The 23,161-nt window shown below is 36.6% G+C and overlaps 2 protein-coding genes across 2 annotated transcripts in view; both read right to left on the reverse strand.

Moving 5' to 3' along the window:
• BMT2 (base methyltransferase of 25S rRNA 2 homolog) overlaps window positions 1-1,126 on the reverse strand; it is a 118,101-nt gene extending 116,975 nt beyond the window's left edge. Inside the window, exon 1 of the mRNA XM_002818359.5 lies at window positions 611-1,126. Within this exon, the coding sequence (XP_002818405.1) occupies window positions 611-770 (160 nt within the window). The 5' untranslated portion in view covers window positions 771-1,126. The remainder of the gene's footprint in view (window positions 1-610) is intronic.
• A 14,613-nt stretch (window positions 1,127-15,739) lies between these two features.
• The window catches only part of LOC103891193 (T-box transcription factor TBX1-like), a 63,808-nt gene continuing 56,386 nt past the window's right edge, over window positions 15,740-23,161 (reverse strand). Inside the window, exons 2-3 of the mRNA XM_054559130.1 lie at window positions 17,603-17,783; window positions 15,740-15,861 (exon numbers count right to left, since the gene is read on the reverse strand). The gene's annotated coding sequence lies outside the window, so the exon portion shown is untranslated. The remainder of the gene's footprint in view (window positions 15,862-17,602; window positions 17,784-23,161) is intronic.

Genomic DNA, 23,161 nt, shown 5'->3' on the forward strand with positions numbered 1-23,161 from the left:
GAAATGGGAGTGGGGGCCACGAGTGTAGCCCGCCCACTTTTAACAATGTGAAGTCCAGTCAGCTAAAAGGCCTGCTGGCTTCCCAGCCCTGGAAGCCAACGCGAGGAAGGCTCGGCAGGGTTGTAGGAATGAAGTACTAGGAAGGGGGTCTGATAAGGAAGCAAACGGTACAGCCGGTAGGTCAAGCGTAAAGGAGGGACAACTCAGGTTTCTTTCCGTCTTTTACAAATGGATTTTACCTGTCTTGTTTTACCTCGGCGTCTCTTGCAAAAAGCGACCCCCACCTCCTCTGTGAGCCTGTATGTGTTTGTGTGTGTCGTGACAACAACCTCAGCACCCCGGCTGGGGACAGGGGCTTGGAGGGGGTGGGGACTCAATTCCTTTACAGGCCTAGAACTCTCCCGAAGGGCCCTCGAAGAAAAGGGGGCGGGGAGGAGCGCGTCTGATGCCGACTAGGGGGCTCAGACCAGGCCCGGGAAAGCAGCAGCGGCTGGGGGGACGTGCAGATCCTTTAGGTTTTAATGGTGGCCTCTTTGGAGGAGGGAAGAGGTGACAAGGGGTTGGGGGTGATGAGGCCTCCCCTTCCCCCCTCACTCAGCGCGCTGTTTACCTTCTCGGTACTTCTTGCGGAGCCGCCGGTGGACGCTCTTTACCACACCGGAGAGCTTCTCCTGCTCCAGTTTCCGCTCCTGCTCCCGGGGCGGCGGAGTGTTCGGGGACCCGGCCCTCTGCCCACGAGCAGTATTTCGGCCGCCGGCTCCTGGCTCCATATCGCAGCCGCCGCCGCCGCCGCCGCCCCTCAGGCCCCCGCAGACGCTCCCCAGATGGAGGAGGTGGGGTAGGAGGAGTGAGCTGCGGAGGCAGCAGCCGGAGGAGGCTGAGGGGCCGGAGCGACAGCCTTGGAGGTGGACCCTCACCCAAAAATGCAAGCTGATTGGTGGATTTTGAGGGCTGGGCGGAAACGGAAAAGGCTAAGGGCCAATGGGCAGAAAGCGCCGGCGGCGAACCCGGTTGTTTGGGAAGGCGAGCAGCTGGAGGAGGCGGAGCTTGCGGGGATAGGGAGGCTGAGGCAGTGGGAGCTCTAGGCCTGGGTGCTCATCTTTTCCCCACCCTCCTCGGATTCTGTGCGCAGGCGCTGTGGTCCGGCCTCGGGAGACGAGCTGTGAGCAACGCGCGTGCGCGTCTTAGTTTGCTTAGTTTGGGTTTTTTTACATCCTGGCCTTCTGATGTCTTCCATCATTTCCACCCCCTACGCTTTATAATCTGTTGCGATGCGGCCAGGGTTCTCTGCTTGAACCTCCGCTGCACCTTGTCACATGTAGGTTCCCTTTAGTTACTTGCGCTTTGAGATGACGTTACACTTCAGAGAACTCAAGCCCACAAGCTTTCTAAGGCTCAAGGAGAGGTCTGGCTACCAAATGCTAATTTCTCAGGTCGACAATGGTTAATGCCTGCAGTACTACTACTGGGCAAAGGACATAGAAAATGCGAAAAGGAGAGGGCCAAGAAAAGCAACAGGAGATGCAGGAGGACAATAAGGAACGATGGAAAACTCACAGCAGATGCCCTCAAGAACTTTTGTAGTGACCACGGTGTTAATAAGCAGTCTGCCCTGATCTTATTCGCATCAGCACTCTGAGCTTTTATGGTCAGCTCAGGTGACCTCCTGTCCTTTAATTTGGAGAGTTAGTCTATGCGGAGTGTATCTAAGTGGGTTTGGTAACCTGTTCACCCTCCTCCACTTCTTCTCCTTCTTTTGGGGAACGCGATTGTTGACTTCTGTCACAGAAAGGTGGAACACTGCTCTCTGGAGAGAGGTAGACTGCATTGGCTCCTGAAGTGGTACTGAGGCTGCTGGAGTGTCAGAGATTCAATAGACTGAGAGCCCCTAATGAGTTGTGTTGGATTGTGTACCACTTCCCCATTGCAGGTGTTGGTTACGTGACAGCCTATGGAAATGACTGCAATGGGAACATTTTGATAATGATTTTCTAACTACAAATAAAGCTTGCATTATGTAACTGTTTTATATGCTACCTTCTTTATATTGAATACGCTGAAGAGCAAAGAATTATACACACTGTCTAGGACACAGGAGAAGCGGGAGGTGAAGGGAGATTGATGGAATTTGAAGGCGGAAGATGTGTCCCTACAGCACAGTGAAGAGACAGATGAAACACAAAGACAGGGACAAATAAACTTCAAAAGAATTCCTTATAATTATGAAGAGAAGTTAAGCGGAAGTGCCTAATAAATTGAAAATATGGTGGTCTTATTTGGGGGAATTTCATTTGGGAAGAAAGGGGAGCTTGAATTACATATCTCTTTTGGCTCTTTCCGTATTTTAATACATATGGAAGGCAAATAATGGTGCAGATATTCGAAAGGTACAATGATAGTAAAAAGAGCATTAAATTTCACTTGTGCTGAACTGTAGTTTTTTTTTTTTTTTTAAGGAACTTTTCAGCATAACACTAGCAAATGAACCTTTCTCTTAAATGGAGATGTTCACTGAAGGAAATTTGGAAAATACAGAAAAGAGTAAAGAAAATAAATCATCTGGACTGAGAGATAACAACTGTTAACATTTCTTCTTTGTTTGTATATACTAATTTCAAATAGGATATTTCTTGATGCCTATGTGGCAATCTATTGTATGAATAGCCTACTATTTCATTAACCAATTCCCAGTTATTGTAGATGTATGTTTTCTCCAGCTTTTTTGTATTACGGATAATGTCATGACAAACACATTTGCACACAAGTATTTGTCCATTTCTTTAATTATACATTCCATCAGGCTAAACTCCTAAAAGTTCAATTTCTGAAGCAAAGGGTCAAACATGTTAGGGTTTTGATGTATATTATGAAATTGCCTTTTCTGAAAGATAGTAGCAGTTTATGCCATGTCCAGTAGTACCTATGGATGTTTACTTCATTGCACCCTTACCAAAGGTAGGTATTACAATTTACAAAGTCATTAATGAGATTTTAAAAACATGTCTATTTTTAATAAATATGTGGAATTTCCTGCTGTTTCATAACTAGCTATTCTTATTGGTATAATATTTAACTTAAAATACCAACGTAAGAATAAATAAAAGGAACTTATTTAAGACTATCTAGTTGTCGTTGTTCAAGCAGATTGAAGAGTCCTACCTTTTAAAATTACTTTTTGACTTCACACTTTCTTGAAAAGCAACCAAAGAAATAACAATTGGACAGCCAGATTTTATTTTACAGAAAATAAAATCTTTTTATTTTCTTTAAATTTTTTATTTAGAAAATTTTTTATTTAAAATTTTCATTTAAAAAATTTTAAATTTTTAAAATTTTCATTTAAAAAATTTTAAATTTTTAAAATTTTCACTTAAAAATTTTTAAATTTTTAAAATTTATTTAAATTTTTTATTATAAAGATTTTATTTAAAAAATAAAAATAAGATTTATTTTATTTTATTTTATTTTATTTTGAGATGGAGTTTCGCTCTTGTTGCCCAGGCTGGAGTGCAGTGGCACATTCTCGGCTCACTGCAATCTCCGCCTCCTGGGTTCAAACGATTCTCCTGCCTCAGCCTCCCAAGTAGCTGGGATTACAGGCATGTGCCACCATGCCCGGCTAATTCTGTATTTATAGTAGAGACGGGGTATCTCCATGTTGATCAGGCCGGTCTCAAACTCCCGACCTCAGGTGATCCACCCACCTCGGCCTACCAAAGTGCTGGGATTACAGGTGCGAGCCATGGCACCAGGCACAGATTTTATTTTAAAGATGCATGAATTCAAATGAGGTATAGGCCAACATGTCCTGAGAAACATTTTAAGGTGATTTTTTTTCAGCTGACTATCCACCACAGCACAAAAGGGAATTTATAACTACTTTCCTCCTGTGTAGTTAGTAAGATTACAAAAAGCTTTCTATCTGTTAAGGTTGCTGAGGAATCGTAATGGAATTCTCCATTTAAGGGAAACAACTGTCCTAATTGCTGATAAAATGGATTCACTGAAGGAAGCAGGCTTGGTGCCATATTCAATGAGCATATCCTATGCCCAGGAAAATGTCAGCAACTTTCCCCACTTTGTGGTGACAGGTTTTTATTTACTGTAAATATCTTGTTTTTAAAAAATTCTCTCATTATTTTAAATGCCTGTTAGAGAAAGAGGATGTTGGAATAAAACACTCTTCACTGAGCAGGACAAACCAGTCTGGGAAGAAGAGGCTTTTCTAATGACTGCTCTAAACCCCTGATAAGTAAATTTCTCATCCTCATTCTTTGCCTTACCTAACCAGCTTCTGTACCTAATTCCTTACACATTAGGTAGGTCAAGTAAGCTTCTTTTGTTCAAGAACCACTCAGTACAGAAAAAATGTTTTTGGGGAGAAAAATACCTTGTCATCTTTGTTTACAGTTATATTCTTTGTAAGTAACACAAATTCCTACAAAGGATGTAAAGAGTCAACATATTGCAGTAATAAAATATGTTCTATTCTCAGTGGGAGTTTGAAAAAATTAATGGGTGATGAAAAGTAAACTTAAAAATCCATATCAAAATCTGGGATGAGGCCCTGAGTTAACCAGTAGATTCTGGGTGTACTTTGTAAAAGTGTTGTACATTTCATTCTGACCCTCTTGAGTATTCCTATAGAAGTGAGAAGACTGCATAATAGAAATTGGGGTTCCTGGCCAAATTTGGTGGCTCACACCTGTAATCCAGGTCACTTTGGGAGGCTGAGGTGGGAGGATCACTTGAGCCCAGAAGTTCAAGACCAGCCTGGGCAACAGAGCGAAACCCTATCTCTACATAAAATACAAAAATTAGGAGGGTGTTGTGGTGCACAGCTATAGTCCCAGCTATTCGGGAGCCTGAGGTGGGAGTATCGCTTGAGACCAGAAGGTCAAGGCTGCAGTGAGCCATGACCTTGCCGCTGTACTCCAGCCTGGGTGACAGAGTGGGACCCTGTCTCAAATAAAAAAAAGGAAAGAAAGAAAAAAAAGAAATTGGGCTTCTTTGAATGATCTAAAGCATTATTTATTTTTATTCTTCAGTGACTTGGTATTATCTACTTTGCTTTGGCCGTCTTTGTTATAAAAATCATAAAAGCAATTAGATGTTAATGTTGCATAATAAAAGTATTAATATTAAACTTCTGTTTCTAAAACATAAAAATGTTCAAACAACAGTGTATGTCAATTGTGCAAAAAGACTTGATCAGCTTTATTATTGAAGATACGGCTGTATTCCAAGCTGGACAAATCTTTGGTTCATGGCTATTTAGAAATAGAATCTTTAGGAATTCAATTAAAATGAGGACTGGAAAAGTAAAATCTATATTATTTTGAAAATATTTACCACTCTTTCCAAAATTCTTACCCATGAATATAAAAATATCCATGAAGTTTAAATGATTTGTTGTATTCAGAATTTTAAAAAGTAGATATATCTTTAGTTGAGCACATTGTAGAGAATTGTTAAGCCTTTTGTTTTTCATATTTTATTTGAAATCATAGAAACTTTCTTTGGAAAATTCCATATTTAATGTTTTGATAGAAACAAACAGTGGAGAACTAACAAGAAAAATATTTTTAGTGATATATTTCTATTCAATATGGCAGATTACAACTTAAAAATCCTTCTATTTATTAAAAATAGGGTTATTTTCTTTAGAAATTTATATCTTTAACTACTATTTCAATGACTTCCCTGCAATTCATAACTGCGAACATTAAAAGTATTCAAAATAACACACAAATTTGTTATCTTTCAAAAGTTAATAGACTGCTGTTAACCAAGTGACAATCATTAATTAATGCTTACCTCAAAATACAATTATAAAACATACTATTTTGTGATATACTAATTAATGAAATATATTTGATAATCATAACAGGGCTAATGTAGGAATAGATCTACATAAAAAAGGAGTACACTTCTTCTAAGTGATAGATAATGTCCTTACAATGAAATGTAAGACTAAAATTTTCTGTGTCCTAATTCCAGCCTTGCATTAACCAACAGAGCAAGGTTCTCTGAGCCTTATTTATCCTCTGTCAAATATAAAATGAAGAGGTTGGATTTGACTAGTGTTTTTCCATTTTATTTTTTTTACTGTGACTCTAGTAAGAAATACATTTTACCTGGGAGCACAGGACACTGAGGCATATACTCTACATATATATATATATATAAATTTATACCCATATATATAATGAGGACAAAAGTTTCACCAAGCAATACTTATCTTCATTAATGCAGTGCATGGTGGTATTTTCCATTCTATTTTTAGTTTTTTAAAACTATAGGGTACACTACGTTGATTTTATGGCCCTCTAATGAATCACAGCCTAAAATTTATAAAATACTGGCAATTGGAAAGATCCCTATCAGTCCCCAAACCACAGTAATTCTATGACTCATATTGATTTTGAGAAAGCTTTATGAGATGTACCTTGCCATGTTGAGTCTACTCAGTCCTTTCAAACATCATTTTTACCTGGGGAGATTTCTTACATTCTGAATGCAGGCTCAGAGAAGTGACCTAGGCTCTGCTAACCATAGTCTCTGAATGAAATGTCTATTTGGAAGAGAGCAAAATGACAAAGTAGAAGCTATAGGGAATCTTTTGGCCTGTTGAGGGAGAGTGGAGGTGTAGTTCTTTTAGGATCACCAAGCCTGAGGGTCTACCTTCCAGTGTCTAACATTTGCTTTATAAGCCAAATAATAGGGGCAATGGGTCTTTCCCAGAGTAGTTGCTGGGTCGACTTATGTGGGGATCTGGGCTGTGTAGTCTCCAAGTCTGCCTCTCTGATCCTTCTGGAGATCTGGGATGCCTTTTCTATTTGAACTCGCTGAAGCGAGTTCTATTTTTTTATTGCACAGAGGTGGCTAGTGCTGAGACATTCTGGAAGAGAATTAGGTGATCGAGAAGCAGTGTTCGCTAGCTTTCTCTGTGATTTGAAGTGATCTGCTATCTGCTAGGTTCCTTGGTTTCCTCACCTGTCAGATGATGACGACTTACCATTTCTACCTCACAAAGTTGTGTGAATAAAAAGAAATTATGGACTGAAAGTGTTTCAAAAAGTTAAAAAAGTACGAATGTGAATAAATGGTATAGATGTAAATTGTTTCTAAGGGGCTAGAAAAAGTGAAATTTTTCTAAATGCAGGAAGCTAAATTTACACTTCTTTTATTAAATGTACATCAGTCTCTCTTTAGACTTTAATAGTTTGTCACTGACTTCCCATTTTTTTCTTTTCCTGAAGGTAGAACATATTCCCATATTAGCTCTGAAATTACAAGGTTTTATATGTCAAAGTATGAAGTTATCACCATATAATTCCATATAATTCCTAAAGTTGACTGTTATCTCTCCCCCAAAGTTTTTGTAAGATAATTAGAATAAATGTTTTATGAAAATCCAGATCAAAATTTACTACCATATTTTAATAAACATGATATTTCTTTTTTAAAAATTATATATATTTAATTATTTTTTTTAAAATTTTCTTTTTAGAGATAGGGCCTTGCTGTGTTGTCCAGGCTGGAGTGCAGTAGCACAATCACAGCTCACTGTAACCTCAAGCTGCTGGGCTGAAGTGATTGTCCCCCCTCAGCCTCCTGAGTAGCTAGGACCACAGGTGTGTGTCACCATGCCTGGCTAATTGATTTTTTTTTCTTTTTTAGAGATGGGGGTCTCACTATGTTGCCCAGGCTGGTCTTGAACTTCTGCTCTCAAGGGATCCTCCCTGCCTTGCCTTCCCTAAAGCAATGGGATTACAGGCATGAGTCATTGTTCCTGACCACATGATGTTTTGATATACACAGTGGAATGGTTACTGCAGTCAAGAAAGTTAATATACACATCTTCTCACAGTTACCTTTCCCTCTTTGTGTGTTAAAAGCACCTGAAATCTATTCTCTCAGCAAATTTCCAGCATGCAATGCAATACTATTAACTGTAGTCCTCATGCTATACATTGGATCTTTAGTCTTACTCTCTAGACTTATTCATCCTACATACAACTACAACTTTGTACCCTTTTACCTCCATCTCCCCATCCCCTTTGTGTGTTCCCAATCCCCACCTATAGTAACCACCATTCCACTCTCTGTTTCTATGTATTTGTCTTTTTTTTTGAGATTTCAGATGCAGTTTTAATTTACTTTACCATATAATTCAAATCACTACCATTTGAAAGTGACCATATCATTCAAATCACTACCATTTGAAAGTGTACAGGGGCATTATTAATTATTATGCTAAGACAATAGGCATACATTGGGACTCTCTCAGACAAACTGAGATGTGTGATATGTGGCCAGCCTTGTTACACTTCAGTAATTTCTACAAAAATAGGAGGACAGATCAACAACCCAGTAGAAAAATGGATAAAGGATATGAACAAATGATGATGATGGCAATAAGAGTAACCACTTACGTGGTGCTTATTATGTTCTAGGCACTGTCCTTGATATTTCTGCTTAAGAATTATTTTATCTTTACAACAACCCTATGAAGAAACTGAGGTACAAATGAAGTAACTAAAGTAAGAACATTTAAGTAGTTCATACAAAGAAATATAAATTGTTCTTAAATATATCAAAATATACTTGCCTCATTCATAGTAAAAGAAATAAAAAACTGCGCTCCGATGACATTTTTCATCTATGAGATTTACAAAGATCTAAAAATTGAGAATATACATTTTTCTATTGCCTTTGGATGGCAATTTGGCAATAACTATCAAAAGTATAAATATCTATACCCTTTGAGGTGTCAATCCCATTTTAAAGAATTTATTCTGCGGCTATGTACATACATGTAGGAAATTATGATTGTACAAGGTTATTTATTGTGGAATTTTTGTAGTGGCAAAGAATTGGAAATAATCTAAATGTCCCTCACTAAGACACTGATTAAATAAATTATGGAACATCCTTACAGGCCATTTTATGGCCCTACATCCAGGGCCATAAAAATGAATGAGGAAACTTTTAATGTGCAGATCATGGAGGATAAGAATTGGGTTCCTGGGAGGCAAGAATGGGAGGGATACTCTATTCTTTTATAATTTTGGAGTTTTGAACCATATGAATACTATGTACATTTTTAAATTATGCATTTTTATTTTATTTCTTTTTAAAATTTCAATAGCTTTTGGTGAACAGGTGATTTTTGGTTACAGTGATAAGCTCTTTAGTGGTGATTTCTGAGATTTTGGTGCACCTGTCACCTGAGCAGTGTACACTGTACCCAGTGTGTAGTCTTTTATTTCTCAACCCCCTCCCATCCTTCCCTACAAGTCTCCAAAGCCCACAATATCGTTCTTAAGCCTTTGCATTGTCACAGCTTAGCTCTTACTTATAAGTGAGAACATACATTATTTGGTTTTTCATTCCTGAGGGTTACTTCACTTAGAATAATGGCCTCCAGCTACATCCAAGTTGGTGCAACATACATTATCTTATTTCTTTGTATGGCTGAGTGTATATATACCACATTCCATGGTGTATATACACCACATTTTCTTTATCCACTCATTGGTTGATGGGCAGGTATGTTGGTTCCATATTTTTGCAATTATGAATTTTGCTGCTATAAACATGCATGTGCAAGTGTCTTTTTCATATTATGGCCATTCTTGCAGAAGTAAGGTGGTATCTCATTGTAATTTTAATTTGCATTTCCCTGATAATTAGTGATGTTGAGCATGTTTTCATATATTTGTTGGCTGTTGATATATCTTTTTTGAGAATTATTTATTCATGTTCTTTGCCCACTTTTTGATGGGATTATTTATTTGTTTTCTTGCTAATTTGTTTGAATTCCTTGTAGATTCTGGATATTAGTCCTCTCTCAGATGCATGCTTTGTGAATATTTTCTCCTACTCTGTGGGTTATCTGTTAACTCTGCTGATTCTTTCTTTTGCTGTACAGAGCTTTTTGGTTTGTGTCCCATTTATTTTTGTTTTTGTTGCATTTGCTTTGGGTTCTTGGTCATGAATTCTTTGCCTAAGCCAATGTCTAGAAGGGCTTTTCTGATGTTGTCTTCTAGAATTTTTATGGTTTCAGGCCTTAGATTTAAGTCGTTGATCCATCTTGGTTGGTTTTTGTATAAGGTAAGAGATGAGGATCCAGTTTCATTATCCTACATGTGGCTTGCCAATTATCCCAGCACCATTTGTTGAATAGGGTGTCCTTTCCCCACTTTATGTTTTTGTTTGCTTTGTCAAAGATCAGTTGGCTATAAGTATTTGTCTTTATTTCTGAGTTCTCTATTCTGTTCCATTGGTCTATGTGCCTATTTTTATACAAGTACCATGCTGTTTTGGTAACGATAACCTTGTAGTATAGTTCGAAGTTGGGTGATGTGATGCCTCCAGATTTGTTCTTTTTGCTTTGTATTGCTTTGGCTATGCAGGTTCCATATGAATTTTAGGATTTTTTTTCTAGTTCTGTGAAGAATGATGATGGTATTTTCATAGGAATTGCACTGAATCTGTAGATTGCTTTGGGCAGTATGGTAATTTTCACAACATTGATTTCCTCCCCCCACCCTGAGCATGAGATGTGTTTCCATTTGTTTGTGTCATCTATGATTTCTTTCAGCAGTTAAACATGATATTTCTATTTTTCCTAGAGCTTCTGAAAATTATTCCGAAACCCAAGTTTCAAAAATTCTTCTTTTATTTAATAAAAATATATTGAGCCATGAGTCAGAAGTCTCAATACGGTTATAATACGTCGATTTTCCTTGGATTGACCTAAAGAATAAAAAAAGTCTCAAGCAAAATTCTGGTAATAATTTTTTTTGGTAGAAATTGATAAGCTGGGACAGGCATGGTGGCTCATGCCTGTAATCCTGGCACTTTGGGAAGTGGACGTGGGAGGATTGCTTGAGCCCAGGAGTTTGAGACAAGCCTGGGCAACATGGCAAAGCCCTGTCTCTACAAAAACTGCAAAAATTAGTTGGACGTGGTGGTGTGTGCCTATAGTTCCAGCTATTCGGGAGGCTGAGGTGGGAGGATCACCTGAGCCCAGGAGGTTGAGGCTGTGGTGAGCCGTGATCATTGGCACTGCATTCCAGCCTGGGTGACAGAGTGAGGCTCTCTCTCAAAAAACAAACAAACAAACAAAAAAAGATAAGCTGATTCTAAAGTTCATATGGAAAAACAAAGAAACTAGAAGATCTGAAACAATTTTGAAAACACAGAAGAAAGTTGAATATTTTAAGAGTAGTATATAACCACAGTAATCAAGACAGTGTGGTATTGGCATAAATAACAGATAGATCAATGGAACAGGAGACAGAGTTCAGAAACAGACCCACATGTGTATAAATAACTGAATTTTCCACAAAGACGCAAAAGCAAGTCAGTGGAGAAAGAGTCATATTTTCAACAAATAATGCTGAAACAATCGGACATCCATATGCAAAAAAACCCTTCAAATTAACTCAAAATGGAACACAGACCTAAATATAAAACCTAAAACTATAAAACTTCTAGAAGAAAATATAGGAGAAAATCTTTATGACCTTCAGTCAGGCAATTTTTTTTTTAGGGTTGACTCAAAATACAATCCATATAAAATTGATAATTTGGACTTCAGCAAAATCATAAACTTCTGCTCTTTGAAAGACACTGTTAAAGGACCGAAAAGATAAGCCACTGAATGGGAGAAAATATTTGAAATCGTATGTCTCATAAAGGACTAATATCCAGAATATACAAAGAGCTTTTAAAGCTAAGTAATGAGAAAACAACCAACTCCCTTCCTATACCAAATGGGAAAAAGACATGAAGACACTTCACTAAAAATGATGAACAGATGGCAAAAAAAAAAAAAAAAATGCATGAATGCTAAACATCATTAAACATTAGGGAAAAGCAAAACCACAATGAGATACCACTGTATACCTATGAGAGTGGCTAAAATTCAAAAGACTGACCATACCAACAGTGACAGGAAGGGAGAATGCTATACAATGCAGATGAAAATGTTAAATAGTAGAATCACTTTGGAGAACAGTTTGGCAGTCTGTTAAAAAGTCAAACATACACCTACCATATGATCCAGCCATCCTACTCTGAAGTATCACCCAACAAAAATCAAAGTATGTCTATATAAAGACGTATGTTCCCATCTCACAGTAGCTTAATCTGTAAAAGCCGAAAACTGGGAATGACTCAAATGTTCATCAACAGATGAATGGATAAACAAACTGTAGTACAGCCATACAATAGAATACTAGTCAACAAAACGAATAAAAATAAATAAGCTATGGTTTCGCACATAACAAATGAATCTCAAAATAATTAAACTGAGTGAAAGAAGCCAGGCAGAAAACAATATATACTGTTCGATTTCACTTATATCAAATTCTAGAAAATGCAAACTAATCTATGGTGACAGAAAACAGATCACTGGTTGCATGGGGATGGGGTGCAGGGTGATTGTTGGGCGAGATTACAAAGAAAGCATGAGGAAACTTTTGGGAGTAATGAATATGTTGATTACCTTGATTTTGGTGAGGGCTTTATGAGTCTGTACATGTGTCAAAACTTATTTCGTGTGTCAAAACAATTGTCAAAATGTCAAAACAATTTAAATGTGTGCATTTTATTGTATATTAATATACCTCAATAAATCTATTAAAAATAATTCTGCACTTGTTATATGCCAGACATTCTGCTAGTCATTGCAGCTTCAGTGGCAAAATAATAAAAAATTGTATTTCTATAAAATTTGTAGTTACTAGCAAGAGGATGCGCAGCAATGAAATTTTTATTTACTATGCATAAAATAATGTAAGTAGAAATTTGATACAGGTTCATTATCTTTTTTGCTACCTAAATCAACCAAGTAATCAGTTTATTGTGAAAATAGCAAAGGCTCAGCGTACCTGTCAATACCCATGACTTTAAAATAGAAAATGATAGGCAAAGTTTTAAATTCTTAACCTGGTCTAATTCCAAATAATTGATAGTGGTAGGAACTGAAAATATTAATAAGAGTTTTGTTTTAAATTAGTTTTAGAAGAATATGTCTTTTAATGGAAATTTTTCATGAATGTATCAAACCAGTTAAACAGAAGTGATGGTAGACTAGTTGAAGGAAGTGTAACACATTATTTTGTTCTACTCTTTGGTTTATATTGTATGTTTTGGGAAAAGCATCAGATAGGAAAAGTCTTTTGTTTGTTATTTAAAAATAATTATCTGCCAAGTTGATTTTAGCCTAGAATAAATTGGCATATGAGTTTTACAAAACAATAATTAGTAATTAACTTTTCTCAATTAAAAACACACTGTAAGTGACATGGTATTTCTAAGTAGAGAAATTAGGCAAAGAAAAATTATGAGCTAGATAACCCAAAGCAGTATAGCTTATATTGGATATGTTGGTCTCCTACATGGTGATTTTACATGTTTCCTTTTCTTTCTACTTCATTACATACCCCAATCCTACCCCACCTCCACCTTTTTAAATACTTGGATCTTGAAAATATTCCTGTCTTCCCTTGTTAAAAGATAAATAACATTAGAAGGGACCCTTTGAACTAAAAAATAATAATAATTAATTAACCAGTCATCATTTGACATGGCATTTAAGGATAAATACTTATGATAAATAGAAGAGAAAACTTAAGCTAGGAAAGTGAACAATAGTGAAGCAACAGGCCCTCTTGATTCCTTATCTCACAATTTAAACACACTTTTTTAAGGTTCAGGGGTACATGTGCAGGATGTACAGGTTTGTTACATAGGTAAACATGTGCCATGGTAGTTTGCTGCACAGATCATCTCATCACTTAGGTATTAAGCCCAGAATCCATTAGCTATTCTTCCTGATGCTCTCCCTTCTCCCCCCAGCACCCTCCAACAGGCCCCAGTGTGTGTTGTGCCCCTATATGTGTCCATATGTTCTCATCATTCAGCTCACAGTTGTAAGTGAGAATAGTGGTATTTTATTTTCTGTTCCTGTGTTAGTTTGCTGAAGATAATGGCCTTCAGCTTCATCCATGTCCCTGCAAAGGACTTGATCTCATTCCTTTTTATGGCTGAATAGTATTCCATGGTGTATATGTACCACATTTTCTTTATCTAGTGTATTATTGATGGGCATTTGGGTTGATTCCATGTCTTTGCTATTGTGAATAATGCTGCAGTGAACATGTGCATGCATGTATCTTTATAATAGAATGATTTATATTCCTTTGGGTATATACCCAGTAATGTGATTGCTGAGTCAAATGGTATTTCTGCCTCTAGGTCTTTGAGGAAATGCCACACTGTCTCCCACAATGGTTGAACTAATTTACACTCCCACCAACAGTGTAACAGCATTCCTTTTTCTCCACATCCTCACCAGCATCTGTTGTTTTTTAACTTTTTATTCATAGCCATTCTGACAGGTTATGAGATGGTATCTCGTTGTGGTTTTGATTAGCATTTTTCTAATCGTTAGTGATGTTGAGTTTTTTTTTGTATGATTGTTGGCCACATGTATGTCTTTTGAGAAGTATCTTTTCATGTCCGTTGCCCATTTTCTAATGGGTTTGTTTGTTTTTTTCTTGTAAATTTATTTAAGTTCCTTGTAGATGCTGGATATTAGACCTTTGTCAGATGAACAGATTGCAAAAATTTTTCTCCCATTCTGTAGGTTGTCTGTTCACTCCCATGGTAGTTTCTTTTGCTGTATGGAAGCTCTTCAGTTTAATGAGATCCCATCTGTCAATTTTTGCTTTCGTTGCAGTTGTTTTTGGCGTCTTCGTCATGAAATCTTTGTCCGTGCCTATGTCCTGAATGGCATTGCCTAGTTTTTCTTCTAGGGTTTTCATAGTTTTAAAACCCATGCTTAATTAAGAAAAAAGTCAGTGATTCACTCAAAAATATAGTGATTTAAAATGGTATAAATCATTTATTTGCTCAAAATGCTGAAATTTAGGCAGGATGGCTCAAGGACCCACTTCCAAGATGGTCTCATTCACCCTGCTGACATGTTGATATTGTCTATTTCAACTGGGAGCTCAGGGCCAGTGGCCTGAATTCTCTACAGGACCTCTCCACCTGGATAGGCTGGGCTTCTCAGTGCATGGTAGCCTTAGGGTAGTTAGACTTTTTACATGATGGCAAACTTCTCACAGAGCACAAAAGAGGACACTTCCAGGCCTTTTTCAGGCCAAGTTGGTCTATTATATCTTGAGCAATTCTAATGGACCTTTGCCTAACTTGTCTCTCCTACCTATAATGCCTTTTCCATGCCTTTTTGCTAATCTACATTCTATACTTTCTCCAAGGTCCAGCACAAAGAACACTTCCTTCATGAAAAATTTCTAATTGTTCTGCCTCTGTGTGATAGCTCTTTCCTTTTGAAATCTGGCAGCTCTTATTCTTTGTACTATTCACTTCTCATTGAAAATAAGCTGTCATATTATTATTTACTTTCCTATGGATAGCATATCCTATCTCCTCAACCCACTGTATGATCCTTGAGGACACAACCCAAGGTCCATATCTACATCAAAGTGTCCATCATGTAATATGTGCTAAATAAGTGTTTGATAGCCGGGTCAGCTGGTTGTATACTGAGGCATTTTAGTTCTTTTTAGGAGATGTTATTCTACATGAAGTGATGTACATCTTGAACTTATACAGATGCTTAAAAAAATCTATTTGAGAAGATATTTACCTGGACTACCAAAGAAGAATTTAAATTATTCATTGTAGGTATAATGAGTTCATATTATTTATTTTATAACATTTGAAATTTTTTTTTTTAATTCATGTTTCTTGGTCTTTTTCGCTGACTCAAAGCAGCAGAAGCTTTTTAGGATGTTCAGCATCAATGAGGTAAGCCTAAAAAATGCAAAGATAAAACTAGTTAGCATGGAAATAATGAGTATAAATGTTTATTAAGCTAATTGTCTTCAGCTGGAGAGAGAACTAGAGGAACTTTAATAGTATTTCTTTTCTGAACCACATTAGCTCTATCAACATAGAGCTGTGATCAACACATTAACTGATTTTGTCTTCTTCTACTCTATATGTCTGCTATTATGACTTGGAGAGTAATAAATGTACCATTATAGTGAAGGAGGAAAATTAATGCTGATAGAAACTTAACACGGAATGGGTTGGGTCTGTAAATCATTGAATACAACCCAAGAATTGTCTTGGCATACACATGTGTCAGCATCTTCAAAAGTAGTTTCTTTTCAGGACTCTACAGTGTTTTCACTTTGAAGAAGTTTCTGAACTTTTAACTCAAGGTAATGAGCCAGTTAATAGGAGAGTGGGTTTTGTAGGAAGCAATTACCCCAGTTGATAGGAAACTGAAAATGAGCACAAGCTGTAACGAGATTGGCAAAAAGGTCATGTGTCTGAGAGCTGAGATGGAGTAAAAGGGAAAGATGGTGGGAGAAAATACGATGAATACCACTGAAAATAAATACCATGAATACCACTGAAAATAAGGATGAGATATATTATTGGAACTACATCTACAGAAGGCTATAGAATTAATTTGCCTGCAGGTAAGATGACTTCTAGAAATGTGGAATTCAGGAGTCCATGGTTCAATTCGAGCTTTGTTAATGATCTAGTTTTAGTCCAAACAATATAGTGATAAAATAAATTTTAACAGAATAAACCATTATCTGGCAGTATATACTTCAGTTGACACACAGTTTTGGAAAGAGCAGGTCATAGGCATTGCTTCTACTTCCTTGTCTCTCAGTCTAATTTCAGCCCACTGCAATCTGGTTTTCACCCCCGCAACTCTGCGGAAATTGCTTCGAGAAAGGTCAGCAATGATGTGATTGTCAAATATGTTAGCCTCTTTCAGCTCTCATCCTACTTTTTTTTTCTGCAGAATTTGATTGTTTATCATTTCCTTCCTCTTAAAACTCCTTCTTGGCTTCTAAGATGCAGCTCTTATTCTTCCCATGTGTCTCTGTTTGCTCTTTATCTTTCTTTTAGTACCATCTCTTCTGCTGGAATTTTCTGAGCAAACTACTCTCTTTTCTCATTCTACATGAATTTTCTGAATGATCTTATGTGATCCTGAAGCGCCAACTATTACCTATGTATCTCTCAAGTACTGATTACTCAACATTCTTAAGCTTTGGATCTGACATTGAATGCACTGTAACTTTTCAGGCTCAAGATTGCCCTCTCCAACCTTGTATTTCCTTTTCTTGTTTTCCTTGTCTCAATTCTCAGCAATCCTATCTATCCTATTGCCCAAGCTAGGAATCTTGAAGTATTCATTTCCTTTACACCTTTCCTCACTACTTATATTCAAATATGGTCCATTCAACCTCTGAAATGTGTTCAGTATCTGCCCATGCCTTTCCATTGCTACTATTACTCTCCCATTACAAAAAATACTCTCTTATTTTTTGCTTGTAACTTTTCTTAATGGTTTTCTCATTGGGCTTACCTCTTTGAATCTGGTTAATCTCACTTCCAATCTGTTATTCATATTGCTGCTGGAGTTCTCTTTTTTAAATGATGGATTTGAGCATGTTCCTTCCATGCCATGCTTAAAACAAAAACACTTTCCAATAGCTTCACAGTGTGAGAACTGCCTGCCTACCTTCTAACAATATTATCTTCTATGAGATCGACGGTCCACAGGAATGGGCCTCCAGAAGCCAGCTGCTGATCCATAGGAATGGGCCCCCAGAAGCCATATTTATTCCAAATGTCTCCTCACTCTTCAGCCATAGTTGATTGAAACAGGAGCGAACACTTGAATGGAGTCAATTATTCTCCCACTATAAAGAATATAATTATGTGTTATGTAGTTGCCACATTATAATATGTGGAATGGAGAAGAAGGAAACAGACTGGGAAAGAAAAGGATAAATTATTGACAAAGTACTGGCAATATTCTAGCCTCTTCTCAGGTTGTCATTTTATTCCCACTCTTGGATTCTATAGTATACCTGTACCTTTTTATTGAACAGCCCCCTTAATTTTATTATTTATTTATTTTTTATTGTTAAGTTCGCCCATGTAGACCTCTGTTATTTGCAACTCTACTAAAAATAACAAAAATTAGCAAGGCGTGGTGGCGGGCACCTATAATCCCAGCTACTCGGGAGGCTGAGGCAAGAGAATCGCTTGAACCCGGGAGGGAGAGGTTGCTGTGAGCCAAGATCATGCCACTGCACTCCAGCCTGGGTGACAGAGCAAGACTCCGTCTCAGGGTGGGGTGGGGTGGGGAGAATAGTAGCCATTCTGACTGGTGTGGGTTGGTGTCACATTCTTTTGAGAACACCCTAATTTACTATGCTCTTCTCTTTGACTTCTTAATTGACAGTCCCTCTTTCCCTGAATCATCAATCTTTTTGTCTATACTAGAGCATTCCCATCAATGCACAAATATTCTCTGGTATCTCCTCTTCAGTAAGTTTCCTCAAGCTCTCATTTCACTTTTCTGCTTCCCTTCAAAACTAAACTTGAAAGAGTTGTCTACTTCAGCTTCTTCAACTGCCTTGCTTCCCATTCACTTTTCAGCCTACTCCTATCTGAATTTTATTTCACTCACTCTACTGAAATTGCTTCAGTTAGGATTACCAATAATCTTCATTTTGCCATATTCAGTGGATTCTTTTCTGTTCTTATCTTAGCTGCTTAGCACCACTGAGCATATTTGATCACTTCTTCCTTCTTGAAATACTCTAGTTGTTAAGGGAGATTTTTAGATTCTGAGATTCCTCATGCTCTAGGGTTTTTTTTTCCCTCCCTCCCTGGTTACTCCTAGTTGGTTCCTTTTCTATCCAAATTTTAAATGGTGGAGTTGACCGATTTTTTCTCATCTATGCAGATATTTCCTCAATACTTCCATTTGTATAAGCCAGAACTCTGGGGTTCATGTTGATTCTTCTTTCTCTTTCATCCACTCAATCCCTCACCGAGTCCTAACAATTCCTTCCAAATATATTCCGAGCTGCTCACTTTTCCCTTGTGACACGGTGATTGCAGCAATGTATTGCTTCTATCACCTCTCACCTGGACTTCTGCAAAGGCTTTCTAACTAGTCTACAGGCTTCCACTTTTGTCCACACTTGAGTCTATTCTACATATGGAAAAAGAAATAATCTTTTAAGTACACAAATTGCAACATGCCATTTCTTTGCCTAAAACTATTTAATAGATTCACGTTTTACTTAATAAAATTCAAACCGTCTACCATGGCCTACCAGGCTGTGCATTTTATAACCCCACCTTTTATTCCACTTTCAACTTGTTCTACTTTCTATTTATGTTCCAGCAATTGGATTCTCTCAGGTCCTTGAACATGCCAAGTTCTTTTCTACTTCAACTATTTTGAACATGTTTTTTCTTCTGCTAGAAACTCTCTCCCCTTAGCACTTTGCTTTGTTGGCTTCTTTTCATCATGAATGTCTCCACACAAATGTTTCCTCCCTAGAGAGGTATTTTCTGACCATCCAATATAAAATAGTGCTCTCCACCTGACCAAAATTCTGTTAATACATAACACCATTATACTCATTTAGGTCATCAAATTCATCACAAATTTTATTATTTGTTCCCTCATTTATTATCTTTCTCCTTTACTAAACAGTAAGCTCCTTGAGGACAGGTATTATATTTGTCTTGTTTGCCACAGTGTATCATAGCACATATGTGTATGGCACATAATAAGCACTTAATAAATAAGTGCTAATCAATGGATTAATGGGTGAATGCTTATATGCTAGACTTTCTCTTTGCCACTAATCCATAATAGACTGGGAATTTCCCAAATGCAGGATCACGTCTTTTCACATTTATAAACCTTACTCTAGCATGATACCTGATCCATAGGAAATTTCAATAAAAACTTAATAATTTTCAGCTAAAGTTAACACAAATTATCAAACATTTTAATAAAATAACAGCTTGGCATTCCTTCATTCTACATCATCTAAAGGAATTCTGCCATTATGTATAAGACCAAAATGATTCCTTAGCTTTCAAAAACTTGTTTATCATTCATTCATTCATTCATCAAATATTCATTGAGCCTACTATGTGCCAGGCACTGTTCTAAGCTCTGGGGATGTAACAGTAAATAAAATAGAAAAAAAAGTCTTTCCTCATAAAGATTCTGCTTTAATTAATAAGGCTCAAGTCCTGGTATATAGTATTTTATAATCTGGCCAGGTGATTCTATTGTATAACTAGGGTTGAGAACAGTTGCTTAAGAATCACCCACTCCTTATTGTCTTTTTTAAAAATCATGTACCTCTAGTGACAACTTTTTAAAAATCAGAATATAAGTGAGTTAACTTTCAATTTGTCACTTTTTTTTTTTTACAAGATTTTAGGATACAGTGAATATGCCATTTAAAATGCTATGTTATAATAATTTACTCTGCTTAGCTGGACCCAGAACCCATTCCAAAGTAGTGGAGCAATTTGAATTCTCTCCCACTTATAATGTAAATTTCTGAAGGCAAAAATAATTTTAACAAGGAACAGAAAATATCTGTAGTTTCCCTTTCCCAAGTAAGCAGCATTTTGTAAGACTGGAAAATTTCTTGTTCCTTTTTCTTTTTTTGTATTCATATTGCTTTCTATATTTAGTATTTATGTTTGATCACATGGACAACTATATACAGCAATGATTTTTCATGGAGAATAATTAAATGCAGTGGGTTCATATTCTCTAATGGTCTTGAGGAATTTAAATTTTATAAGTGAATATATAGTCTGCAGATGCTTTCTAATACCATGTTTAAAATTCAGATAAAATATACATACATGGTGGTTAGTTTCAAAAGATGAATACAGCCATATAAGCATCAATTTAAACAAGATATAGAACATTTTTTAATCATTCCAGGAGTTTACACTATGTCCCTTCCAATCAATCTCTGCTCCCCATATGCAATCAATATTCTGATTGAGTCAGTATAGGGATATTTTGTTTATTGTTGAACTTCTTATAAAAGGAAGGATACAGGGTGCTCCTTTGCATCTGGCTTCTTTCAAACAACATGATGTCTTTCATATTTATTTGTGTTGTTGCACAATAGTACATTCTTTTTCTATTGCTGGGTAGTATTCCATTGTATAAATAGATCATAATTAGTTATCTAATAACCCGCTAATGAACATTTGAGTTGTTTCTGTTAACATTTGTTTGCAATATTTATGTAGACATATTTTTTATTTGTTTTTTAATAAATACCTAAGAATGGAAATGTTTTTATATTTTTTACTTTATATATTTTACTTTATAAGAAAGTGGCAAAACTTGTTTCCAAAGTGGCTTTATCTTTTTTACTCTTCCTAGCAATGTATGAAAGTTCTGGTTGCTATACATTCTTGCCAACACTTGGTGTTGTTACCTTTTAAATTGTAGCTATTCTAAGGGTGTGAAATGGTATTTCATGGTGTTTGTAATTTGCACTTCCCTGATGACTAATAAAGTCATAGAATTGCTATTTGGTTCTTTTATATAATTTTGTCTCTCTGCTGAGATTTGCCCATCTGTTCACTCATTTTGATAATCTTTTTCTTTAAGTCATGAACATCTTTATGATTATTTCTTTTAAAGTCCTTGCCTGCTAATTTTAACATCCAGGCCAATTGGAGACCTTTTTCTATTGATTCTTTTTTCTTTTGACTAGGGGTTTTACTCTTTTATTTCTTGGCATGTCTAGTACTTTTTGAGTGCAAACTGTGAATGATGCATTATAGAGACTCAGGGTTTTTAAATATCTCCTGAGAAGTGTTAATTTTTATGTGCCCAGTCAGTGAAGTTACTAGCTGATCACCTTGAACATGTCAAGGCTTGAATTTTATACTTTGTTATACTTCCCTAGAAGGTTTTACCCATAATCTTAGCGTTTAGCTTTGCTCTTAGTCTTAGGATATATAATTCAATCTTAGAAAGTAGACTATTTTTAGAATAAAAAATTATGATTGTTCTGGTATTTCAATGGAAGGCTCTAGGCATTTACCAAGCCCCTTCAACTGGACTAAAGACAAACTTCAGACTCCATTTTCTATGATGTAGTCAACAGCTAGATTACTTGCCTAGCTTTTAAAACCTTACTTCAGTTGCCATTCCCTGTCCTCCTTGGACTCTGACCTAGACATGTGCAGTTTGGGGTTATCCAAAAGTTTAAAAGTAGTCTATATCAAGATTTTAAGTCTTGCCTCTCTATGGCACCCTCCTTTGTGGATTTATTTACAAAGTTTCCAATTACCAGCATCCTCAAATTCTGTCCTCTGATACTTAAGCCAACAAAAATGTGGCTTTCTGTTTGTGTTCTAATTGCTCTATGGCCTTAGGGGAATATATATATATAAATATGGATCTTATTGAGTGCCGTTTTCTCCTTTCAAGAATCGAATTCCTTTTCAGTTCCTACCTGCTTTTGATCACTTTATAATGCTTTCAAATAGTTGTGTATGTGTTTGTATTTTTTTCTTGTAATTTGTAATTAATGTCTACAAGAGTTTGTAATTAATGTCTACAAGAGGTTTAGTCTGATACTAGCTACTCTGCTATTCCTGTACTGTTACCATTATTATAAGGAGAAATTTCCGTGTATGTGAGCCCATCTTGTAATCCTTCTTTATAACGTATCAAGAATTATGAAAGGCATGGTCCCAAAAAGGGGGACTGAGCTTACTTAAAGAAGGGAGCAGAGACATTTACATTCTCCTTTCAACATAAATTTGCTAACTATATTGTGCTACAATCTTTCTGCATTGTTTTTCTTGGGGGAAAAGCATAAAATTCTTATAATATAATATTGAGATGGTCTTGTGAATTAAAAATTAACTGTCTGTAATTATCACAATTAGTAAACATTTTATAACAATTATCACGAAATGCTTGACCTGAAGTAGAAAAGCCAATATTTTGGGGGTATTCCAAAAGATACATGTTATGAATGGAATTGTGTTCTCCCCTCCCCCAAATGCATTTTGTGCTGCCCAATCCCAATGTATTTGGAGAAGAGCCTTTAAAAAAATCATTAAGGTTAAATGAGGTCACAAGGGTAGAACCCTAATCTCATAGGACTGATGTCCTTATAAGAAGACAAAGAGATGCAAGAGCTTTTTCTCTATATATACACATGCATAGTGGAAAGACCATGTTGAGGACATTTTGAGAAGGCAGCTA

The sequence above is a fragment of the Pongo abelii genome, chromosome 6 (assembly GCF_028885655.2).
Source record: "Pongo abelii isolate AG06213 chromosome 6, NHGRI_mPonAbe1-v2.0_pri, whole genome shotgun sequence".
Taxonomy (NCBI): Eukaryota; Metazoa; Chordata; class Mammalia; order Primates; family Hominidae; genus Pongo; species Pongo abelii.